Source organism: Durio zibethinus, chromosome 6 (assembly GCF_047325235.1).
Source record: "Durio zibethinus cultivar Kanyao isolate XHJ-2024 chromosome 6, ASM4732523v1, whole genome shotgun sequence".
Taxonomy (NCBI): domain Eukaryota; kingdom Viridiplantae; phylum Streptophyta; class Magnoliopsida; order Malvales; family Malvaceae; genus Durio; species Durio zibethinus.
The window spans coordinates 8,615,553-8,634,411 of record NC_143167.1 but is presented as its reverse complement, the minus strand read 5'-3'; the positions used below and the strand labels follow the sequence as shown (position 1 = coordinate 8,634,411).

At 30.7% G+C, this 18,859-nt stretch overlaps 1 protein-coding gene and 1 long non-coding RNA gene across 2 annotated transcripts; one reads left to right on the top strand and one right to left on the bottom strand.

Moving 5' to 3' along the window:
* The first annotated feature begins 9,388 nt into the window (after window positions 1-9,388).
* On the top strand, window positions 9,389-12,324 carry LOC149518408 (uncharacterized). The gene is made up of 3 exons (XR_016343321.1): window positions 9,389-9,948; window positions 10,504-10,558; window positions 11,219-12,324. It is a non-coding gene; the product is annotated as an uncharacterized LOC149518408 (long non-coding RNA).
* A 1,225-nt stretch (window positions 12,325-13,549) lies between these two features.
* LOC111284304 (putative F-box protein At1g67623) lies at window positions 13,550-14,473 on the bottom strand. The gene has a single exon (XM_022873015.2). The coding sequence runs from the start codon at window positions 14,345-14,347 to the stop codon at window positions 13,607-13,609; it is 741 nt and encodes a 246-aa protein (XP_022728750.1). The 5' UTR covers window positions 14,348-14,473; the 3' UTR covers window positions 13,550-13,606.
* Between the last annotated feature and the right edge of the window lie 4,386 nt (window positions 14,474-18,859).

Genomic DNA, 18,859 nt, shown 5'->3' with positions numbered 1-18,859 from the left:
TAGTCTTATATATTATTATTCCTTTAAAGTTTAAAGTACCAAAATTTAAGAAATATGATGGTAAAAAGTGCCTAAAGACTCATATTACCATGTATTGTTGAAAGATGATAGCCTGTGCTAATAATGAAAAGCTGTTAATACACATATTTAAAGATAGCCTTATTGGCTCTACTACTAGATGGTATGTGCAGTTGGGTAGGACCTACATTTATTTTTGGAGTGATATAGCCCGTAACTTCATTAGTCTGTATTGGTATATCATAGATCTAGCTCTTAATCATTTTTTTTAACAAAATATGGAGAAAAAGACAACTGAATTATTCAAAAAGTATGCCTATAGTTAGAGAAACATAGCTATTTAAGTGCAGCCTCCTTTAACTAAGAAAAAGACCACAGTGTTATTTGTCAACACTTTAAAATCTCTATTATGAAAAAATGGTAGGGTGATCTCTAATGAAATCATTGAGAATGTCGTTAAAAATGACAAGTTGAAAGGAGAAAAAGCTCAAACCAAGAAGGCACCAAAGAAAAAGTGTTGTTTGTCAACACTTTAAAATCTCTCTATTATGAAAAATGATATGATGATCTTTGATGAAATCATTGAGAATGTCGTTAAGAATGAGAAGTTGAAAGGATTAAAAGCTCCAATCAAGAAGGCACCAAAGAAAAAAAAGACTGAAATTGAGGTTGTAAGCTTTGAAAGACAACATTTTAGTGGTTACCAACCTTACACACCATGAGTTTACTCCACATACTACCCTGCTGTAAATGATAGCTCACCTTACCTATATCAGCTAACTCCACAGCCATCTTACCCACCAATATATCAACCTGCTTTTAGAACCTAAACTCCAATACACAGTCTAAACATTTAACCTCCTACAAGACCCTAGATTCATTCTGCTAACCTAATAAGTGGTTCATGAGAGCTATAAATTACTTAAGAAAAACCCGTATTTGACCTAATTCCTATGACCTATATGAAATTATACCAAGAGCTCTATAACAACTACTTAACTATCCTAACTATTTGGAGCTACTCAAGCTACCCTATCTTAAGTGGTATGATCCTATAGATCACTGTGACTACCACTATGGAATTATTGATCATTCTACTAAAAATTGCACTGTCCTAGAACATAAGGTACAATAACTGATTAAGGATAAAATGATAAACTTTGATATAAGAGGGATAACAACACCTAATGTTAGTGTTAATCCATTATCTAATCACAATGTCAATACTCTAAATAAAGATCGAGAGTTGGTTTGATTCAAAAAGGCTTGGTAAGCTTCAATGATTTAGAGGGACATAATTTTGAGAAAGACAAGGATGTTAAGGCTAGTTGAAAACTGCTCGTCATTTTGAGATTTCTTTCAAAGTAATGTTAGGATTTCTTTTATGTAATAAGATTTTATTTTTTATTATTTTAATAAAAGGCAAGTTGATGCATTTCATTATATTTTCTTTTTCATCCAAACCATTATTCCATGCTTTGTTATTTTTCATATATTTTTATTCCCATTCTCAAATTCTAAATGATGAATGTTTAGTCAATGATAGCAATAATTTTGGGATTTGATTTTGAGCAAAAAAAGTAAGGTGTTAACAGATATGAAATAGATATGTCTTGAAGATATGCAATCATTTATAATGATTTATGAGTTTGTTTTTGTTCAATAAATAATTTTTAAAGAAAGCATTCACATTTGATGTGAAAATGGTTGTCTTTCTTTTACCATTCATAAAACTATCCATTACTACCCCCTTTGAGCCTATTATAATTTTTTTTAAAAGAACCTCAACCAAGGATCACCTTTCATATTGAAAGGTAAATTTTGAGAATAACCTACTTAAAAAAAATAGGCAAAAGATCACAAAAGGCTTTAAAGATAAATTAAAAAAAAAAGAAAAAAAAACCCTTACAAAAAAAAAAGACAAAAATGAACACCACAAATGATTTGGGGTAAAGTAATAAGAATCTTTTTGTGAGAAATAAGATGAATAAAAAAGGAAAAAAAGTAGTGAAATGATATGGAATGGGGCAAAGTGCCAAGTTGCATCACATGGGAAATGATTTTTTGAACCATTTAAACATATGTTTTGAGCCTATTTTATCCATTTTTTTCATAACCCTTCACCATAGCCTAAAAATTCATTTTGATCAAATGTAAATGCTTGAATTGAATGATCATATATTAAACTAAGGCATGCTTATGATGGTGCAATGAAATCATGATCTGTTCTCATATTTTAGAGATTGATATGCGATAGATATCAATCATGGATACAGTAAAAAAATGTGAAAAGTAAAAAGAAGAGAAAAATGAAAAAAATGAAATGTGAAAAGATTAGAAATGTGAAAAAAATGAGAAAAATATGAAAAGAGAGAAAATGAAAACTCAAATTGAAAGCCCAAAAGGGTGATTTTGGTAGAAAAATATTTGAGCTGAAAATTAGATGGATAGTCAAATATATGGAAGATAAAAAACATATAAAGTTTTTCAAAGCTGGGGTAAAGTTTAATGAGCTCAAAATGATTTTGAATGTCAATAGAATAAGTTTTTGAAAAGAATTTTGGATTAATGTTAAGAATTATCTAAGTATTCATTGTTTATACATTATTGTACCATTAACTACCATCCCTAGTGATATGCTTTGAATTTGTTTCTTTTCTCATTTATTTTTATACCAAACTCATTTTTATGTTGATTACCTTTCTCCAATTCACCTTGTACTCTCTTACTTTTTCATCTCTAGAATACTTTAAAAAAATTTATGATTGCATTATATTTATCATGATTTGAAATGATAATTAATGAATGATAATGTTCATAAAAGATTCTTGTATTTCTTTGAAAAGAAATCCAAGATGATAGGGGCAAAAAATGGAAAGATGGAAAAAGCCTAAAAAAGTGATTTGAAAAGATAAATGGTTTGATCAAGTGATGAATATGGTGATGGATTAGTCAACATAACCTATGAGTTATGGTTAAATGTTGAAAATAATATCGATTAGTGGATGAAATTTATTCTGAAATTGTTAGTGTTAATAAGCTAAAAAAAAAAGTATGAATTAGTGGAGTCTTGAGAACCATATTATCACAATAAATTAAAATTTTATGACATTGACATCCGTATTACATGCATTGCATTTGCATTGTTGTTTACACAATACATGTATATAATTTGAAGAATATTTAAAACTTTGGTTTGGCCATGCATATTCAACATATAATGAATATTTGAATCATAGTTTAGAATATGACATCTGCATTGTTATAAAAATCTAGACTGTTGCATTTGCATCATTAAGAAAATATTTGTATCATTATCATGACATTTTTAAAAATGTTCGATGAAAGATTAAGAATTTTCATGATGAAAATTTTTGAACTTTTTGAGGAAAGCTTTTTAAGATAAGGTGGGAATCCTTGAATGAAAGAATATTTTATGAGAAAAACATTGAGAATGCTAAAGTTATGGAGCCTTTTAAAGAAGCATTTTTAATGTTAAAAATGATGAGAATTTTTGTCTTTAAGAAATTTTAAATGAGAATCTATGTCTCTGAGTTTTAAATGGGAATATTGAAAATGTGTGTTAATCTCCAAACTTTTTTGAATTCAAATCTTTAAAGAATCGGATGTGAATCACCAAAAGTTTTTGAATGAGAACCTTTGAATTTAGATATGAAACTCTAAAACTTATTGAATGTGAATCTTGAACTTGATTAAAGACAGAGTCAAGTTGTTTGAAGTTGGAAGAGTTCAATATCTAGAAGAAAGAGTCTTGAAAACTTAAGTATCATGATTGAAAAAAAAACTAATTAATTGACATTTTGCATAGCATGCATTGCATTTAAGAATGTCCAGTGCATGAATTTAGGAAGCGGAGATATTTTAAAATCCCACATAAGGAAGATATATATGAAAATTTTCCAACGAAAGAATTTTAAATTCTTATTTGAAAAAAGAAGATCTTTGAGGTAAGATTTTGATTCATGAAAAATGATATTTCTTAATGTTAGGAATGATTTGTAAAACCTTCAGGCATAATCTTTTATAATTTCTTATGATGATCTATAATTCTGGACATGATTGTCGATGAGCCTTATTTATTTTTCAAAGTTGTTGAGCTTATGCTTAGAGGAGCCTTATTTATTTTTCAAAGTTGTTAAGCATCTGTTTAGAAGAGCCTTATCTATTTTTTAAAAGTTGTTGAGCCTCTACTTAGAGGAGTCTTATTTATTTTTCAAAGTCATTGAGCCTTTACTTAGAGGAACGTTATTTGTTTTTCAAGGTCGTTGAGCCTCTACTTAGAGGGGCTTTATTTATTTTTTCAAAGTTGTTGAGCCTTTACTTAGAAGAGCCTTATTTATTTTTTCAAAGTGGTTGAGCCTCTACTTAGAGGAGCCTTATTTATTTTTCAAAGTCATTGAACCTCTATTTAGAGGAGCCTTATTTATTTTTCAAAGTTATTGAGCCTCTGTTTAGAAGAGTTTTTATGTTATTCAAAAGGTTTGAGTAGCCATTTAAAAAATAAAAAAAATATGTCAAGTTGATTATTTGGGTATTAAGGGTGTCTACATCTTTACGCACTTTTTATTTCATAAAAAATGTACAAACAAGGGCAATTGTAGACACCCTAATCTGTCTGGGGTATAATTGTTTTTTATTAATAAAAATAAAAATAAAAAATAAAAAAGAGAAAATAAAATGGTTGAATTTGTGTGAAACTATTTGTATAGACTGAAGAGTTTGAGTTGGATTTAGAATTTGGAGTTGAAATTTAAAAAAAATTAGAATTCCTTTCTAGTATAAGGTTCTCTTTATCAAAACCCTATAATTACATACACATACCAAACAACAAAGGACATAGATTAGAGAAAAAAAGATAGAAAAAAAAAAGCAGCAAAAGGTAATCACAGATTATTAGAGAGAAAAATATGAAGGCAACTAAAGAATATGAAAATTTTAGAAAAAATTTTTGAAAAAGAAGATTTGCAAATTTTGTTTTTTGGAAAATTTTTCTAAAATCTTAATTTCCAATGGAATTTTTCAATAATCTTTAAAGATTCTGGGAACTCTCTAGCCAAAATCCCAGTTTTCGACGAGATTCACAATTTTTGACATTAGTTTTCTAGAAACTGATGAACTTTTAGTGACTTAACCTTCATTCCGGAGAAAGTTTTCAGAATTTGGTGAATATTTAGCTGGAGTTCTTCTAAGCCTAGAAAGAGAGGAAGAGAAAATAAAAGATGAAAAAGAGAATAAGAGGGAAAATCTGAAGAAAAAAGAAGAAGTTTAACCTTTTATATGTCTGGTCAAATGACGTGGTTTTAACGTTTAATCTAGCCCATGATTCACGTGTTTTATCGTCTGAAGGTTTGACCCGTAGTTTTGACCCACTTTTTTACCGTTCCAGCCTTTATCTCTCAAGTCTAATTGAGCCAAACCGTGGTCTCGAGCTGTTTTGATCTAGCCCCTTAGTCACCAAGCCTAGCCATTTTCCTGTTTTGGTATTTTTATTTTTATTTATTTATTTATTTGTTTATTTATTTTTAAAGTATTTTTGTATAATTAAATTTTAGAAAAAATTAAAAAATTAAATAAAAATGTAAAAACAAAATTGAAACACTATTAATTTTTTTGAGAATAAATAATAATTATCCAATAATGGAATTTTTAGAAATTGCAAAAGGTTAATTTCTATAAAATTTTTAGGTGAGAAAATTTTTTAAATTTGTCCCAAATGATAGAATAATTTAGATAAAATTTCAATAGCAATAATTAATATTTATTTTCAATTTAAAAAAATAAAAAACACAAATTTATTAAATATTTTTGGAATTTAATGTAATTCTTAAACATTTCAAATGGTAAATTTTCTAAGAAATCTTTAGGTGAGAAATTTCTCTAAATTTGTCTCAAATGGTAGAATAATTTATATGAAATTTCAATAAATATAAATTATATGTTCTTTTTCCAAATAAAAACATTAACAATATAACTTAAAAATTTTGGTTGAAAATATTCGACAATTATCCAAAGATGAGAATTTTAGAAATCTCAAATGGTAAATTTCTTAAGAAATCTCTAGGTGAGAAATTTCTTTAAATTTATCCCAAATGGTGGAAGAATTTAAATGAAACTTAAAAAAAATAATTGCCATATTATTTTCTTTCCAAATATTAGTAAAAAGAGAGAAAATTTTTAGATAGACCCAAATGGTGAAATATTTAGAATTTAAAAAGAGAAAATTCTAAACATGCCCAAATGGTGAAAAATTTAGAAATAAAAAAATAAAATGAAAATAATTTTCAAGGACGAAATTCTTAGTAATCACAAATAGATGATTATCTAAGAAATTTCTAGATGAGAATATATTTTTAATTTGGCTTAAATGGTGGAAGAATTAGATATATTTTCAATACAAGAAAACCAAAATAAAAAAAAAAATGACTTTTTCCGATGATGGAACTTTTTCAAGAAAACAAATGGGATTCTTGAATACTCTTGAGATGAGGATGTGTTTTTAAAAATTTTGCCAGATTGATGGAGCAATTTTAAAATTATTTCCAATATTCAATATTAAAATTTAAGACCATTAAAATCAAGACCTTAGGATTTAAAATAAAATAGTATCATCCTTTGGATGGGTATGTAGAGGTGCTATAACCTTACTCATATCTAATCAAACTCCCAAACTTTATTCTGATTAGTAAACCAGAACATATTCTTTAGGAACCTTTAGTTAAGCTTAGGAGTTCTTAATAGATAGATTTATTAGGTAACCAATAACACCTAAATAAAAAATGGGTGGCAACTTCTCTTATGAAGTCTAACTATAAATTTTTGAATCTATACATTATGATATAAAAAATAACAATTCTTCCTTGTAAGAGAATTTTTTTCAAATTATTGATTTCATTTGGAGTTTCTAATACGAGGAAGGAAAAAGGGGCATATATTCATTCATGGACAAGATTTTGCAATTCCCACTAGAGTGAACTATGGGATTTTGTAAAGGCCTTCATCACCATTTTAATTTGTCCCCTAAGATCCTACTTATTTGCCAATACTTCTTAGGCAAAATCATTATTGTTTGGAAACTAGTCTCAATGAAAATCAGAACCCAGTGGATAGTGGGAAACAAAGAGAAAGAAATGAAAAAGTTTGTCCAAGGAAAAAAAAAAGAAGGAATATAGTTATGTTTAGTGCTTTGAATCTATTCTCTTAATTATACATCTCTATCCTGCGTGTTGCATGGCTCAAAATTTCTCAACTAGCAGTTGAAAGGGTATGATATCACAATACAATATTTAATCATGTTTGGCAGGAAGGAAAAAGAATAGAGAGAATAGATGGAAAGAAAAAAAAAGAGAAGGAAATTTTTTAGGTTAAAATTATAAATAAATATTTAATTTGTTAAGTAAAAATGTTTTCTTTCTCATTTGAAAAGCTTAAATTTGGGGTGAAGAAAAATATATAAAAATTTATCAAAAAACTTTCTTTTTCTTCTATCAATAAAACAAAGAAAGTAAAGGAAAGAAACATTATTTTCTTTGCACTCTTTTTCGCTCCTTTCTCTTTTTCTCTTACCAAGGATACTATTAGATAGATGATCTTTTCTACTTTATCCATTGGAAAAAAAGTACCCTAATCACCGTGCCATGAGTCCAAACGGTACTAAACTTATAAATCCACTTCAAAATTTAAGAAGCTATAATCAATTTATATTAGATATAATAAATTTTCATGTTTAAATACTTCATACTAAAATACATACATTGATTTTATTGTGAAAAGTATTAAATTCTGTGGCTCAAGTTTGGGCCCATACATGAAAATGGAAAATCCTGGGCATGGCTGATTTATTATTATCTATTAATACTTGAACATCAGAAAACAACGCAAGGATAAAAGAAAGGTAGAGTTGAAGTTGGACATCATGAAAGGAATGAATTCAAGATGAAGCCAGAAGCCATCCAAGACGTACCAGCCTAATGCCAGTCAATCAATCATTAACGACAAAGACCATCTGCTGATTTTGATCATGACTAGAAGATATGGGAAACTTGGCATCCGACCCATGCCCCCACCGGCCCTTTTCCAGGAATTAAACTGACGCCATAATATCTATCTGTTCAAACATAATTTCATTTCTACGGCACAAGAACTTCCAAAAAATTTCCCGTATATAGCAATAAGGCAATGCAGAAAAAGCAAAGCTCATTGGCATTGAATGCCCCATGCCAAGTTGCCAATGCCATGAACCATGATTGTCCTGTGTGTGCCCAAAAGCTTGTCCAAGTTGAAAAAAAGACACACTCAATAAAGATGCTCCTTGTTTGCATGATGTCATCAGCTTAATCAGTTTTGAAACATGTTCATGTCTGTTGCTGAGCAACACACACACATACACACACAATATTCTGATTCTTTTGTATGGTACTAGAGAGAGGGATGTGTGAGGACCAGATAGACGTTCACATCAAGAGCTCAGCACATCTCTGTACCAGAATCTATGGCTTCTATATTGTTTCCATCAATTGCAGATTCTCTTTTCTCATTATAGCTTTTTGTTTAATTTGCAAGTTCTTCCTCTGTCATGTGTCAGTGTCACCTTCCAGGTTTCAGCTTATATAATATCGTAGAAGTTCTCTTCCATTGTTACAAGTGCTGGATTTCATTGTGAAGGGGCCACCCACAAAGAAAAACATACAGGCTGCAGTTTCTTGGATATATAGAGTTACAGAAAGCCGAGTTTGCACTGTAAAGGTTAGTTTTTCTTGCATTAATTTTAATCAATTCTTACAGTTCTTAGAAGGCTTTGGGGTTGTTTTAAAAGTGCCTAATCCCAAGTTGTGTTAAACAAAAAAACGTTCAACATTATCATACTATCAACTTTTATATATTTAGGACCCGTTTGGAGTTCATTGCACCTCCGGTGGCAAGGAATCCAGCCCCTTTTTTGGGTTAACTGAAACGTAGGGTGTATTTGAGTAGCATCTTGCAATGTAGTTGCCTGGATTACATGCGTAAAGTGAACAACTAGATCCTAGCGCAGGCGACTGCCCTCTGTAGAAATAAAAAATCTCAACACTATCATTGCGTTTGCTTTCAAACATATGTTTTCATAATTAATTTTAATCTTGTCACTTCAATATCCAATGTCAACTAATCTCAATACCATCTTTTTTTTCAATCTCTCTAAAAATAATCCCGCCACTGGTTCATGCAAGTAAACCTTTAGAAACTTTATTTTCAAATGGAGGCCACCAAGGCGACCATATGTAAGTGATTTGTCTAATTTTGGGTCCGCATGTTGACACGTTGGTGACATGCGTCAGCGGAATTAGTACCGATCTAACTCTTAAAACTATGTGATTTTTGCTAATATTTTCTTAATTTCTATTTTCCTTTATTGTTGTTTCTCTAATTTTCTGTTTCAAGTCCTTCCTTTCCACACTTCAGTTTTTGAGGTAATTCTGATACTTCGAACTCTCAAGGTGGTATCCTATATGGTTGTTTATTTATTTCATCTTTTATTCATCACTTTGTTCGGCATCAACCTTAAACAAGAACTCTAATGGTGGCTTGAAGGAGTTGTAGCCTTTTTGAGTTTGAACCTGTCCAAAAGGTTTAAGTCACTAGATTCACTGTCTACCAGGAATAGTAAAAAATCACTGACATAGATTGCATTTCTAGAAACAAAAAATTTCCCAAAAAGCATGCTGTAACTGTTGATGCTGGTATTGATTTAGCAAAACTTGGTTAAATAAAAGCATTTCCTGATTGTACTCAATGCCATAAAAGTACTGAATAATGTGACCTCTGCATGCAGGATATAAACACAGTTGAGTACCCCACTAGGTTATGACATCTGCTTACTCTTTCTGGTTATTCAAATCTGCTTTATGTACCTGAATGCATTTCTTTTAACAGGTTTGATTTGCACCACCACATAATTTTCCTTGCAATTAGTAAACTTAACTGTTATATGTAATTTCTCTTAATTAGTTCCCTGTTCTCATTTCATTCGAAATGGAGCTTTGATTCTTTGACACTGTAAATATTGTAAATATTTCATAAAACCGATGAATAAACAAATTGTTAAATATATATATATATATATATATGTATACTATTCTCAAAAGAAGGATAACAGATTCAAAGTAGATATAAAATATGAAAACAAGTGGAAGATTCTTCTTCAAAGGGAGTAGTGCAATTCTCACATGTGAATGTGAAGGTAAAAGACAGAGAAATTGACATACAAAAAATCAGAACAAACTGCACTAGAAAATTCTAAGAATTTGAATAGCTAGGTTCCCTTTCCATGAGTTTTGTTCTTTGATCCTCACCCTTGTCTTCTTTGGGAGGAGTTGAAATAGAAAAATGATCAGTCGTGGAGAAAGAAATCAGATGAAGGCATTTACATATGATGTGGAGTGAAGAGAAGCTACATAGGAAAGACCCTGACAACATTTTTTTGTTCAGGAATCTGTAAACATCATGGAAGGCAGCAGTAGCAGCTCCTACAATCCTCCAGCAGGTACCAAATTCTTACTACCTTTCAATTAGTTTTTATTTTTCCCTCTACGACAGAGATGACACCATAAATTCCGAACTTGTCCAATTTATCAATTAATTAAAATGACTCAAATCAATAGCTTTTTCCTTGAAGAGAACGGTTTTCTTTGTACAGTAGCCTTAGATATTTGAGGCATTTACAAACTAGTGAGCTAGAAAGAAAGTCAGAAAACTGAACAATGAGCTCTCATGCTTTTCTCTAATGCATTGCTGTCAAGAGTTCAAATACTTTTTCTTTTGAATTTGTTGAAGTTCAAATACTTCCCCTCTCTTCTCTTTCCCCAATATCATGCATTTTCTCAAATCAAAAGTAACATTTGATTCATGAATGTATGGTTTAGCTCAGTAGATTCATGAAACCACTCTTAAATGGTGGCATTCAGGTTTAGGTTCAAATCCCAACACCTGCGACCTCTTCCTCTTTTTTTAGACAGCGGTGGTGTCCCTGTAACATCTGATTCTCTATCTAAAGTGAAACTAGTAACATTATTATTCATTACATTATCAGAAACAACCTCTAGAAAGTAAATTTCAGAGTAAATAATAAGAATATATAGCGTATATGAAATCTATCGTTTCTTGGATTTTGGTTGTCTGAGACACTAAACTCTTAAAGCTTTAGCCAAAGCACCATCAGAGTTGGAAACACTGCAGAAACAGCATGAGGAGAAAATACTACAGATCCAAGTGCTCAAGAGACAAATCGAAGCTGTGAAGCTTCGCCTGGAGAAGAAGAAGAAGGATATCCCCGATGAGAAAAAGGAAGCTTTCAATAACCTAAGCGAAAAATATAACAGCCTGAGAGAGGAATACAACGCATTGTTGGGGGAAAGGTCAAGGGAGCAGAATTGAACAATCGCTTCAGTTTCTTCTTGCAAGTCAGGAACATGCTACCCTACCGACCTGACATCTTATTCATCAGAAACTGCTATAATAAGCTTTCTCGTAAATATTTAATGTTTTGTTTAGTTCGTCACTAATGTTTACTTTGTTTGCTAAACCAAAAAGACTCCAGTCATCTTTAATTATTAATAGCAACTATAATTTATTCAAAACTTCTGAATTCGCGTGGTTTGCTGGTAGAAAACTGATTTCTTAGTTCAGATTAAAATTCAAATTCTCACCGACTCAAATAAAAAAAAAAAAAAAAAACTCTTATGAATCCAATTATATATTATTTTAATAAAAAGATGTAAGAGAATAGATATAGAAGAATTAGCTATTACATGCAGTAGGCCGACTAAACGCCTTTAGGAATTCTTTTTTCCTCAAGCATAGTACAAAATAAAGTTGCCTCACGAATAGGACGGCAATCAACCCAGTCCCCGACGGGTTTCGGCCCGACCCGACCCTATGGGATCGGGTTTTTTTGAATTTCGCTTTTCGAATCGGGTTGGGTCGGGTATAGTTAGTGAATCACGATCCCAAAAGCAGGAGTCACAACAAGGGAGGTTTTCAACCATGTCTGTGTTGTTTCTTATTATCCAAGGATTGTGTTTTCTTGGCGGAATATCGTGCTCACAATTGCGGCCGACTACTTTTGCTTCGTTGAAAGAATATTCTCCTGGCCCAGCCAAAGAAACAAAGACCCACATACGGCTCAGCAACTTCTCTGTTTTGGAACGGCAGCTAGCAATCTTGAAACGCCTTTTGCTCGAAGCAGAGAGATTGAGAGAAGACAAAACTTGAAGCCCTTGTTTCCGTAGCTCACCCCCCAAACAAATCAAGATAATGCCATAAGAATATATGGCTTCGACATGACCTTTTTCGACTGCTTTCTTCAAGTAACGCAACCCTGAGTCAGTTTGCCTTCGATTGAAACAGTTGCACATTCCTGTCTTATATAACTAGAATAGATATTTTCTGTTTCCTACTTACACGAGCCCATATCCTTGCTTTTCTATCAATCTCTAATTCGAACCTCCCCCCCCCCCCCCCCCCCCAATCTGATATTATGGTACCAGTATAGACCGAAATTCCGTGAAGAGAACAGTTTTCTTTGTACAGTTGCCCTAGATATTTGAGGCATTTACAAACTAGTGAGCTAGAAAGAAAGTCAGATAACTGAACAATGAGCTCTCACTTTTTTTTTTAAATGCTTTGTTGTCAAGAGTTCAAATACTTTTTCTTTTGACTTTGTTGAAGTTCAAATACTTCCCCTCAGTTCTGTTTCCCCAATATCATGCATTTTCTCAAATCAAAAGTAACATCCGATTCATGAATCAATGGTTTAGTTCAGAAGATTCATGAAACCAGTCTTAAAAGGTGGCATTTAAGTTCAAATCCCAACACCTGCAACCTCTTCCTCTATTTTTAGACAGCGGTGGTGTCCCTGTAATATCTGATTCTTTATCTAAAGTGAAACTAGTAACATTATTATTAATTACATTATCAGAAATCTGAAACACTAAACTCTTAGAGCTTTAGCCAAAGCACCATCAGAGTTGGAAACACTGCAGAAACAGCATGAGTAGAAAATGCTAAAGATCCAAGAGCTCAAGAGACAAATCGAAGCTGTGAAGCTTCGCCTGGAGAAGAAGAAGAAGGATGTCCCAGATGAGAAAAAGGAAGCTTTAATAACCTAAGCAAAAAATATAACAGCCTGAGAGAGGAATATAACGCATTGTTGGGGGAAAGGTCAAGGGAGCAGAATTGAACAATCGCTTCAGTTTCTTCTTGCAAGTCAGGAACATGCTACCCTACCGACCTGACATCTTATTCATCAGAAACTGTTATACTAAGCTTTCTCGTAAATATTTAATTACTTTGTTTGCTAAATCAAAAAGACTCCAGTCATCTTTAATCATTAATAGCAACTATACTTAATCAAAACTTCTGAATTCGCGTAGTTTGCTGGTAGAAAACTGATTTCTTAGTTCAGATTAAAATTCAAAGTCTCACCGACTCAAATAAAAAAAAAAAGCACTTATGAATCCAATTATATATTATTTTAATAAAAGATGTAAGAGAATAGATATAGAAGAATTAGCTATTACATGCAGTAGGCCGACTAAACGTCTTCAGGAATTCCTTTTTCCTCGAGCATAGTACAAAATAAAGTTGCTTCACGATCCCAAAAGCAGGAGTCACAACAAGGGAGGTTTTCAACTATTTCTATGTTGGTTCTTATTATCCACGGATTGTGTTCTCTTGGCGGAATGTCGTGCTCACAATTGCGGCCGACTACTTTTGCTTCGTTGAAAGAATATTCTCGGGGCCCAGGCAAAGAGAAAAAGACCCACATATCGCTCAGGATCTTCTGTGTTTTGGAACGGCAGCTAGCAATCTTGAAACTTCTTTTGCTAGAAGCAGTGAGATTGAGAGAAGACAAAACTTGAAGCCCTTGTTTTTGTAGCTCACCCCCCAAACAAATCAAGATAATGCCATAAGAATATATGGCTTCGACATGACCTTTTTCGACTGCTTTCTTCAAGTAACGCAACCCTGAGTCAGTTTGCCTTCGATTGAAACAGTTGCACATTCCTGTCTTATATAATGCTTCTGGATTCCCGGCATCTTTGCATAGCTTAAAGAAAACTTGCTCGCTTTTATACAATGGTAAGATGCGGTGTTTCTCCATTGAAACATTCTCAAAAATATGATTATAGTTTGATGCTCCAAAAAATGCCCTACAACTTAGCTTGAGATTGACGAAATCAGAAACTGAATTGGAGGCTGCATGCCTAAGAATCTCTGACAACATCTCCTCCGGAAGAGACTCAATAACGCTGTTGGCAGTTGTATTCGTCATGGTTATGCTAGAAAACGTAAAAAGAGAGTTTTTCTTCCTTTTTTTTTTTGAGAAAACGTAAAAAAATAATTTAGAAGAAAGCTATGTATATATAGGATATAGCAAGGGGAATCAGAGGCGGACTCCCTAATTGTTAAGGACTATAAAAAACAAATCCTATATTTGGCAAGAAGTCATAATTCCTACCTCAACAAGGATTAATGCAACCTTCACTTTGCCTTCCACTTTTTGGCTTATCGAAGTCTTACAAAAACATATAAGTTGTATCCTATCGCCTTCTTTTTTTTTTTTTCTTATTATTCTATTGCTATTTCTTTTACGTCACAAATTGCACCAACTACAATTATTTTAGTATAATTAATTAATCAAAATTTAATATTATATTAAATTTATCAAAAATTTATGTAAAATTCACATTTTAAAGAGATTTACTTTTACATAAAATTTTGTTATAATTAATTAATTGCATGATTGAAATATAAATAATTATAAGTAAAATAGTCTCAATTTTAATCCGATTACTCATCCTATATCCTTAATTTTTTTTAAGTTTAAATGTATTTTTTCTTTGCATCAAGCCGTATAAGTTAAAAAGTATTTTTTCTTTGCATCAAGTCTTATCTTCTGGAATGAAAATAATCAGTTTGTTTTCGTATATAAATTTATATAAATTTAGGAGTCATGACCGGGCTTAGGTTGTTATGAGTCAACCTTGTATAGGGTCATAACCGGATAGAGGTGCTAAGGGAGATGATAGATCTATTTTGTTAGGAAAAAATGTCCCCATTTCAAATATTGTAACGATTAGTGGTAGTGTTACGGTCCATATTAATTTGTGAAGTATTATTCGTTTTAATCCGTTAACCTCACGATTTTATCTCATAAAAAATGCCTCACAAGTTAAAAGGGTATGAACTATTATATCCCAAGATCAACTCTAGTACACAGTTGATGTGGGATTTATGGCTCCTCTCTAGGATCATGACATCCTCTTTCACTCCAATGGAGGCTCACCATCCTCGGTGGCATATCGCTAATACCCCCAGAGCTAACTTCAATATCAAATGTCACGGTCCATACTAATTTATGAGGTATTATCTGTTTTGATCCGTTGGTCTTGTAATTTTATTCCACAGAAAGCGCCTCACAAATTAAAAAGGTGTAAACCCTTATATCTTAAAATCAACTCTAATATATAGCCGATATAGAATTCATGATTCCTTTCTAAGATCAATGATTAAACATGTATGCTTCAGATAATGTACATGTAACTATCAGTAAATTTATTTTGAAGTGATCAATCTTTTCAGCTTCTAACTTTTATCTACGTCTTTATTGTATCTATGAAGTCATTTCTTGGCAGTTCTGCTTTACACTGAATATGTGATTTGTTTTTTTAGAATAAGTCGTATAATGAAAAAAGTTCCTTCTTTCCATTCCCCTCGCTTTTTTCTTGGTAAATGAACAAGTGATTTGTTGGTTGGGAGGGACAAGAATTGACATATCATATGAGAAGTCTTTTGCAGATAACGTTGAAGAAAGTGTTTATCCTTTGATTAATAGTATCTGCAATTATCTATTACATTGGCCTATATTGCATGTAAAAAGTTATTACTTCAATGATCATGATCTTTCAAAGGATTAGGGTTGCTAAGTCATAACATGTCATGGTATATTTTGATTTAAAGACGTAAAATTTTTTAAGAGAAGTTGGAAATTGTTTCAACCTCTTCTTTTTTTCTTTTTTCCTGAAGTTTATTGTCATATAATAAATGCCTAGAATCCCTAATCTATGTGGCAAGGGTTACTCGTACAATTCTTGTTTCTGCAATTTTTGTAGGGTACCTCGTGAGTTGTACCACCGTATGCTTAAGAGCAAGTCATTCCTTGGTAAGATGTGTGTATATAATAAAGCATCATGTTTGTAATTTTATTTTAAATGCTATTAAATATTTGTTTTATATATTTTTGTGTATTTATAATTTAATAGTTTATATGAAATCATACTAGATTAAGATCATAAATAAATTAAGATTATTAATTTAAAAAATAAAGTTTTTAGTAATATCTTAACATTTATATTGTCAATATTGATCGTTAAAAAAGATACAACATCATATCCATTATTGGTTTTGACAAAAAAATTTAAAAATATGATTGGTATTTTGATGGACGTTGATTATTGGTAAAAGATATAATATCGGTCAATCTATCAGTATAAACACAAAATTAAAATATATAAGTTTATACTGACAAAAGTTAATCATTGATAAAAAATATATCAACGAAATACATAACAAATATTATAGCGACAATTATACATTTATTGACGGACCTAAATCATTAATATATTTTTATAACCTATTCTGATAGCTAAAAATCTATCAGTATAGATTTATGCTGAAAAAAAATATATCAATGATTAAAAATTTGTTAAAATACACATTTTATTCATCGATATAAAATTTTTAAATTATATCAATAAATTATTAATTTTTATCGATGATTTTTTAAACGTTAGTATATGAAAATTCTCTTATAGTTTTAAAAAGAACTTCATTGGAGGTTTATAAGATACTAATTATAATTTAAGTGACATTATTTTTATTTTTTAAGCTGCCTGTTCTTCGTTAAGCAAAAAGTTTTAATTGTAGCAGAAGGGTGCACCTCTCATGAAGCCGTCATTCATCCCCCTGTTTACAAGCAAATGAAATCTGTGCCATTAGAAGCTTGTACATACAGTCTGACCCTCTTCAGGCTTCATTTAGTTCTTGTATTTTTTTTATTAGGAATCCTACCATCCTCCAATCGAAAAATAAATAAAATGCATTTTATTAATTGGAATGAAAATTTTCCTTCAATAAAAGGAGAAAACTAATGAATTAATTTTACAAAATTTATCGCCATGCAAAAGACACAAATTATAACTTATTCATCATATACTAAAATGTCTACAATTTGAGTTAACATCAAATAAGAATAAGTTATTATACCAAAAAAAAAAAAGAATAAGTTAAATTATACATTATTATAAGAAAGTTGACATATATTGACGCTTAAAAAACCATCGATAAAATAAAAAAAATTGTCAGTATAACATAATAAATCTTATACCGACGGTTAAAATGTGTATTCTGACGAATTTTTAACTGTTAGTACATCTCTTATATGTATTGACCTATACTGATGTTTTTAAGATGTCTGGATAGCTCACAAAGATATATCTACGATTTAAAACCGTTAGTAAATGTATATCTGTTGGTACAGCATCTATTGTGTGTTCCACCATTATACCTTTTACCGACGGTTAATACATGTCAGTACAAACTTGTATGTTTTAATTTTTTTTATTTATATTGATGGTTAATGCCTGTCAATATAGACTTGTATGTTTTAACTTTCTTGCTTATACCGACGGTTAGCGCCCGTCAATATAGATTTATATGTTTTAATTTTTTTTACCTATACCGACGGTTAACGTTTGTCAATATAAACTTATAATATTTCTTACCTATACCGATGCTTAGCATCCATTAGTATAGACTTGTATTTTTTAATTTTTTTATCTGTACCTACGATTGGAGATTGACAGTATATACTTATATGTTCTAATTTTTTTTATTATATTTTATTGACAATTGATGACTATTAGTATCGCTTGAAATATTCTAACGATCGAATATGTCAATATAAATGTTAAGACGTTGGTAAATTTTTTTAAAAATTATATTTTCAATTATTAATATTAATTTATTTATAATCATAACATGATATGTTTTTATGTAAACTAAAAAAAAAAACCACAATAAAGTAAAAGATATTTAGTAACATTAAAACTACAAGTAAATTATTTATAATTCACACAAACTTAGTATAAGTAAAACACTAAAGTCATTGTACCAAGTCTAACAAAACAAACATCATGACAAGATAGATAAAGAATTACACTACCTCACCCTAAAAAATACAATCATAAGTTTGCAACATCAAACACTTAAAGACCTTTTGATCACCTTAAAACTTCAATAGAACTTTGAACAAAATAATCTTAAAAAAATCTATAAACCAACAAACAATTGCAAAACCACCTCAATAAGAAAAAACATACATGCACCTATTACAAGCCCTTTCCAAAACTAAAATATTTTAATTCACACAAAATATCACAACTCTTGAAAAAATCAACAAATATAGCCACATCATATAACTAAAAAGCTCAATGAACCCAGCTCACTAACAGTATTCAACACACCAATCAAACATCACAAAACACAATAACCTTATTTCAAGAAAGTGTCTAACATTCAAAACAAAACCAAATCCCCTTACAAACATAATGCTTAGAGTAAATGAACAACTTCCTAAAATAAATGATCCCATTTTAAATTTCTACAAAGAAGCATTTGCATAGCATAAAAAAATCTAATTAGATAATTCTTGTAAATTATTTTATATATACAGAAGGTAAAAAGGTAATCATCCATTCATATAAAAGTAGAAATAATTTTATAA

Excerpts from the sequence above, each read along its gene's own strand:
- LOC111284304 (XM_022873015.2), bottom strand. The coding sequence starts at position 14,347 with ATGACGAATACAACTGCCAACAGCGTTATTGAGTCTCTTCCGGAGGAG.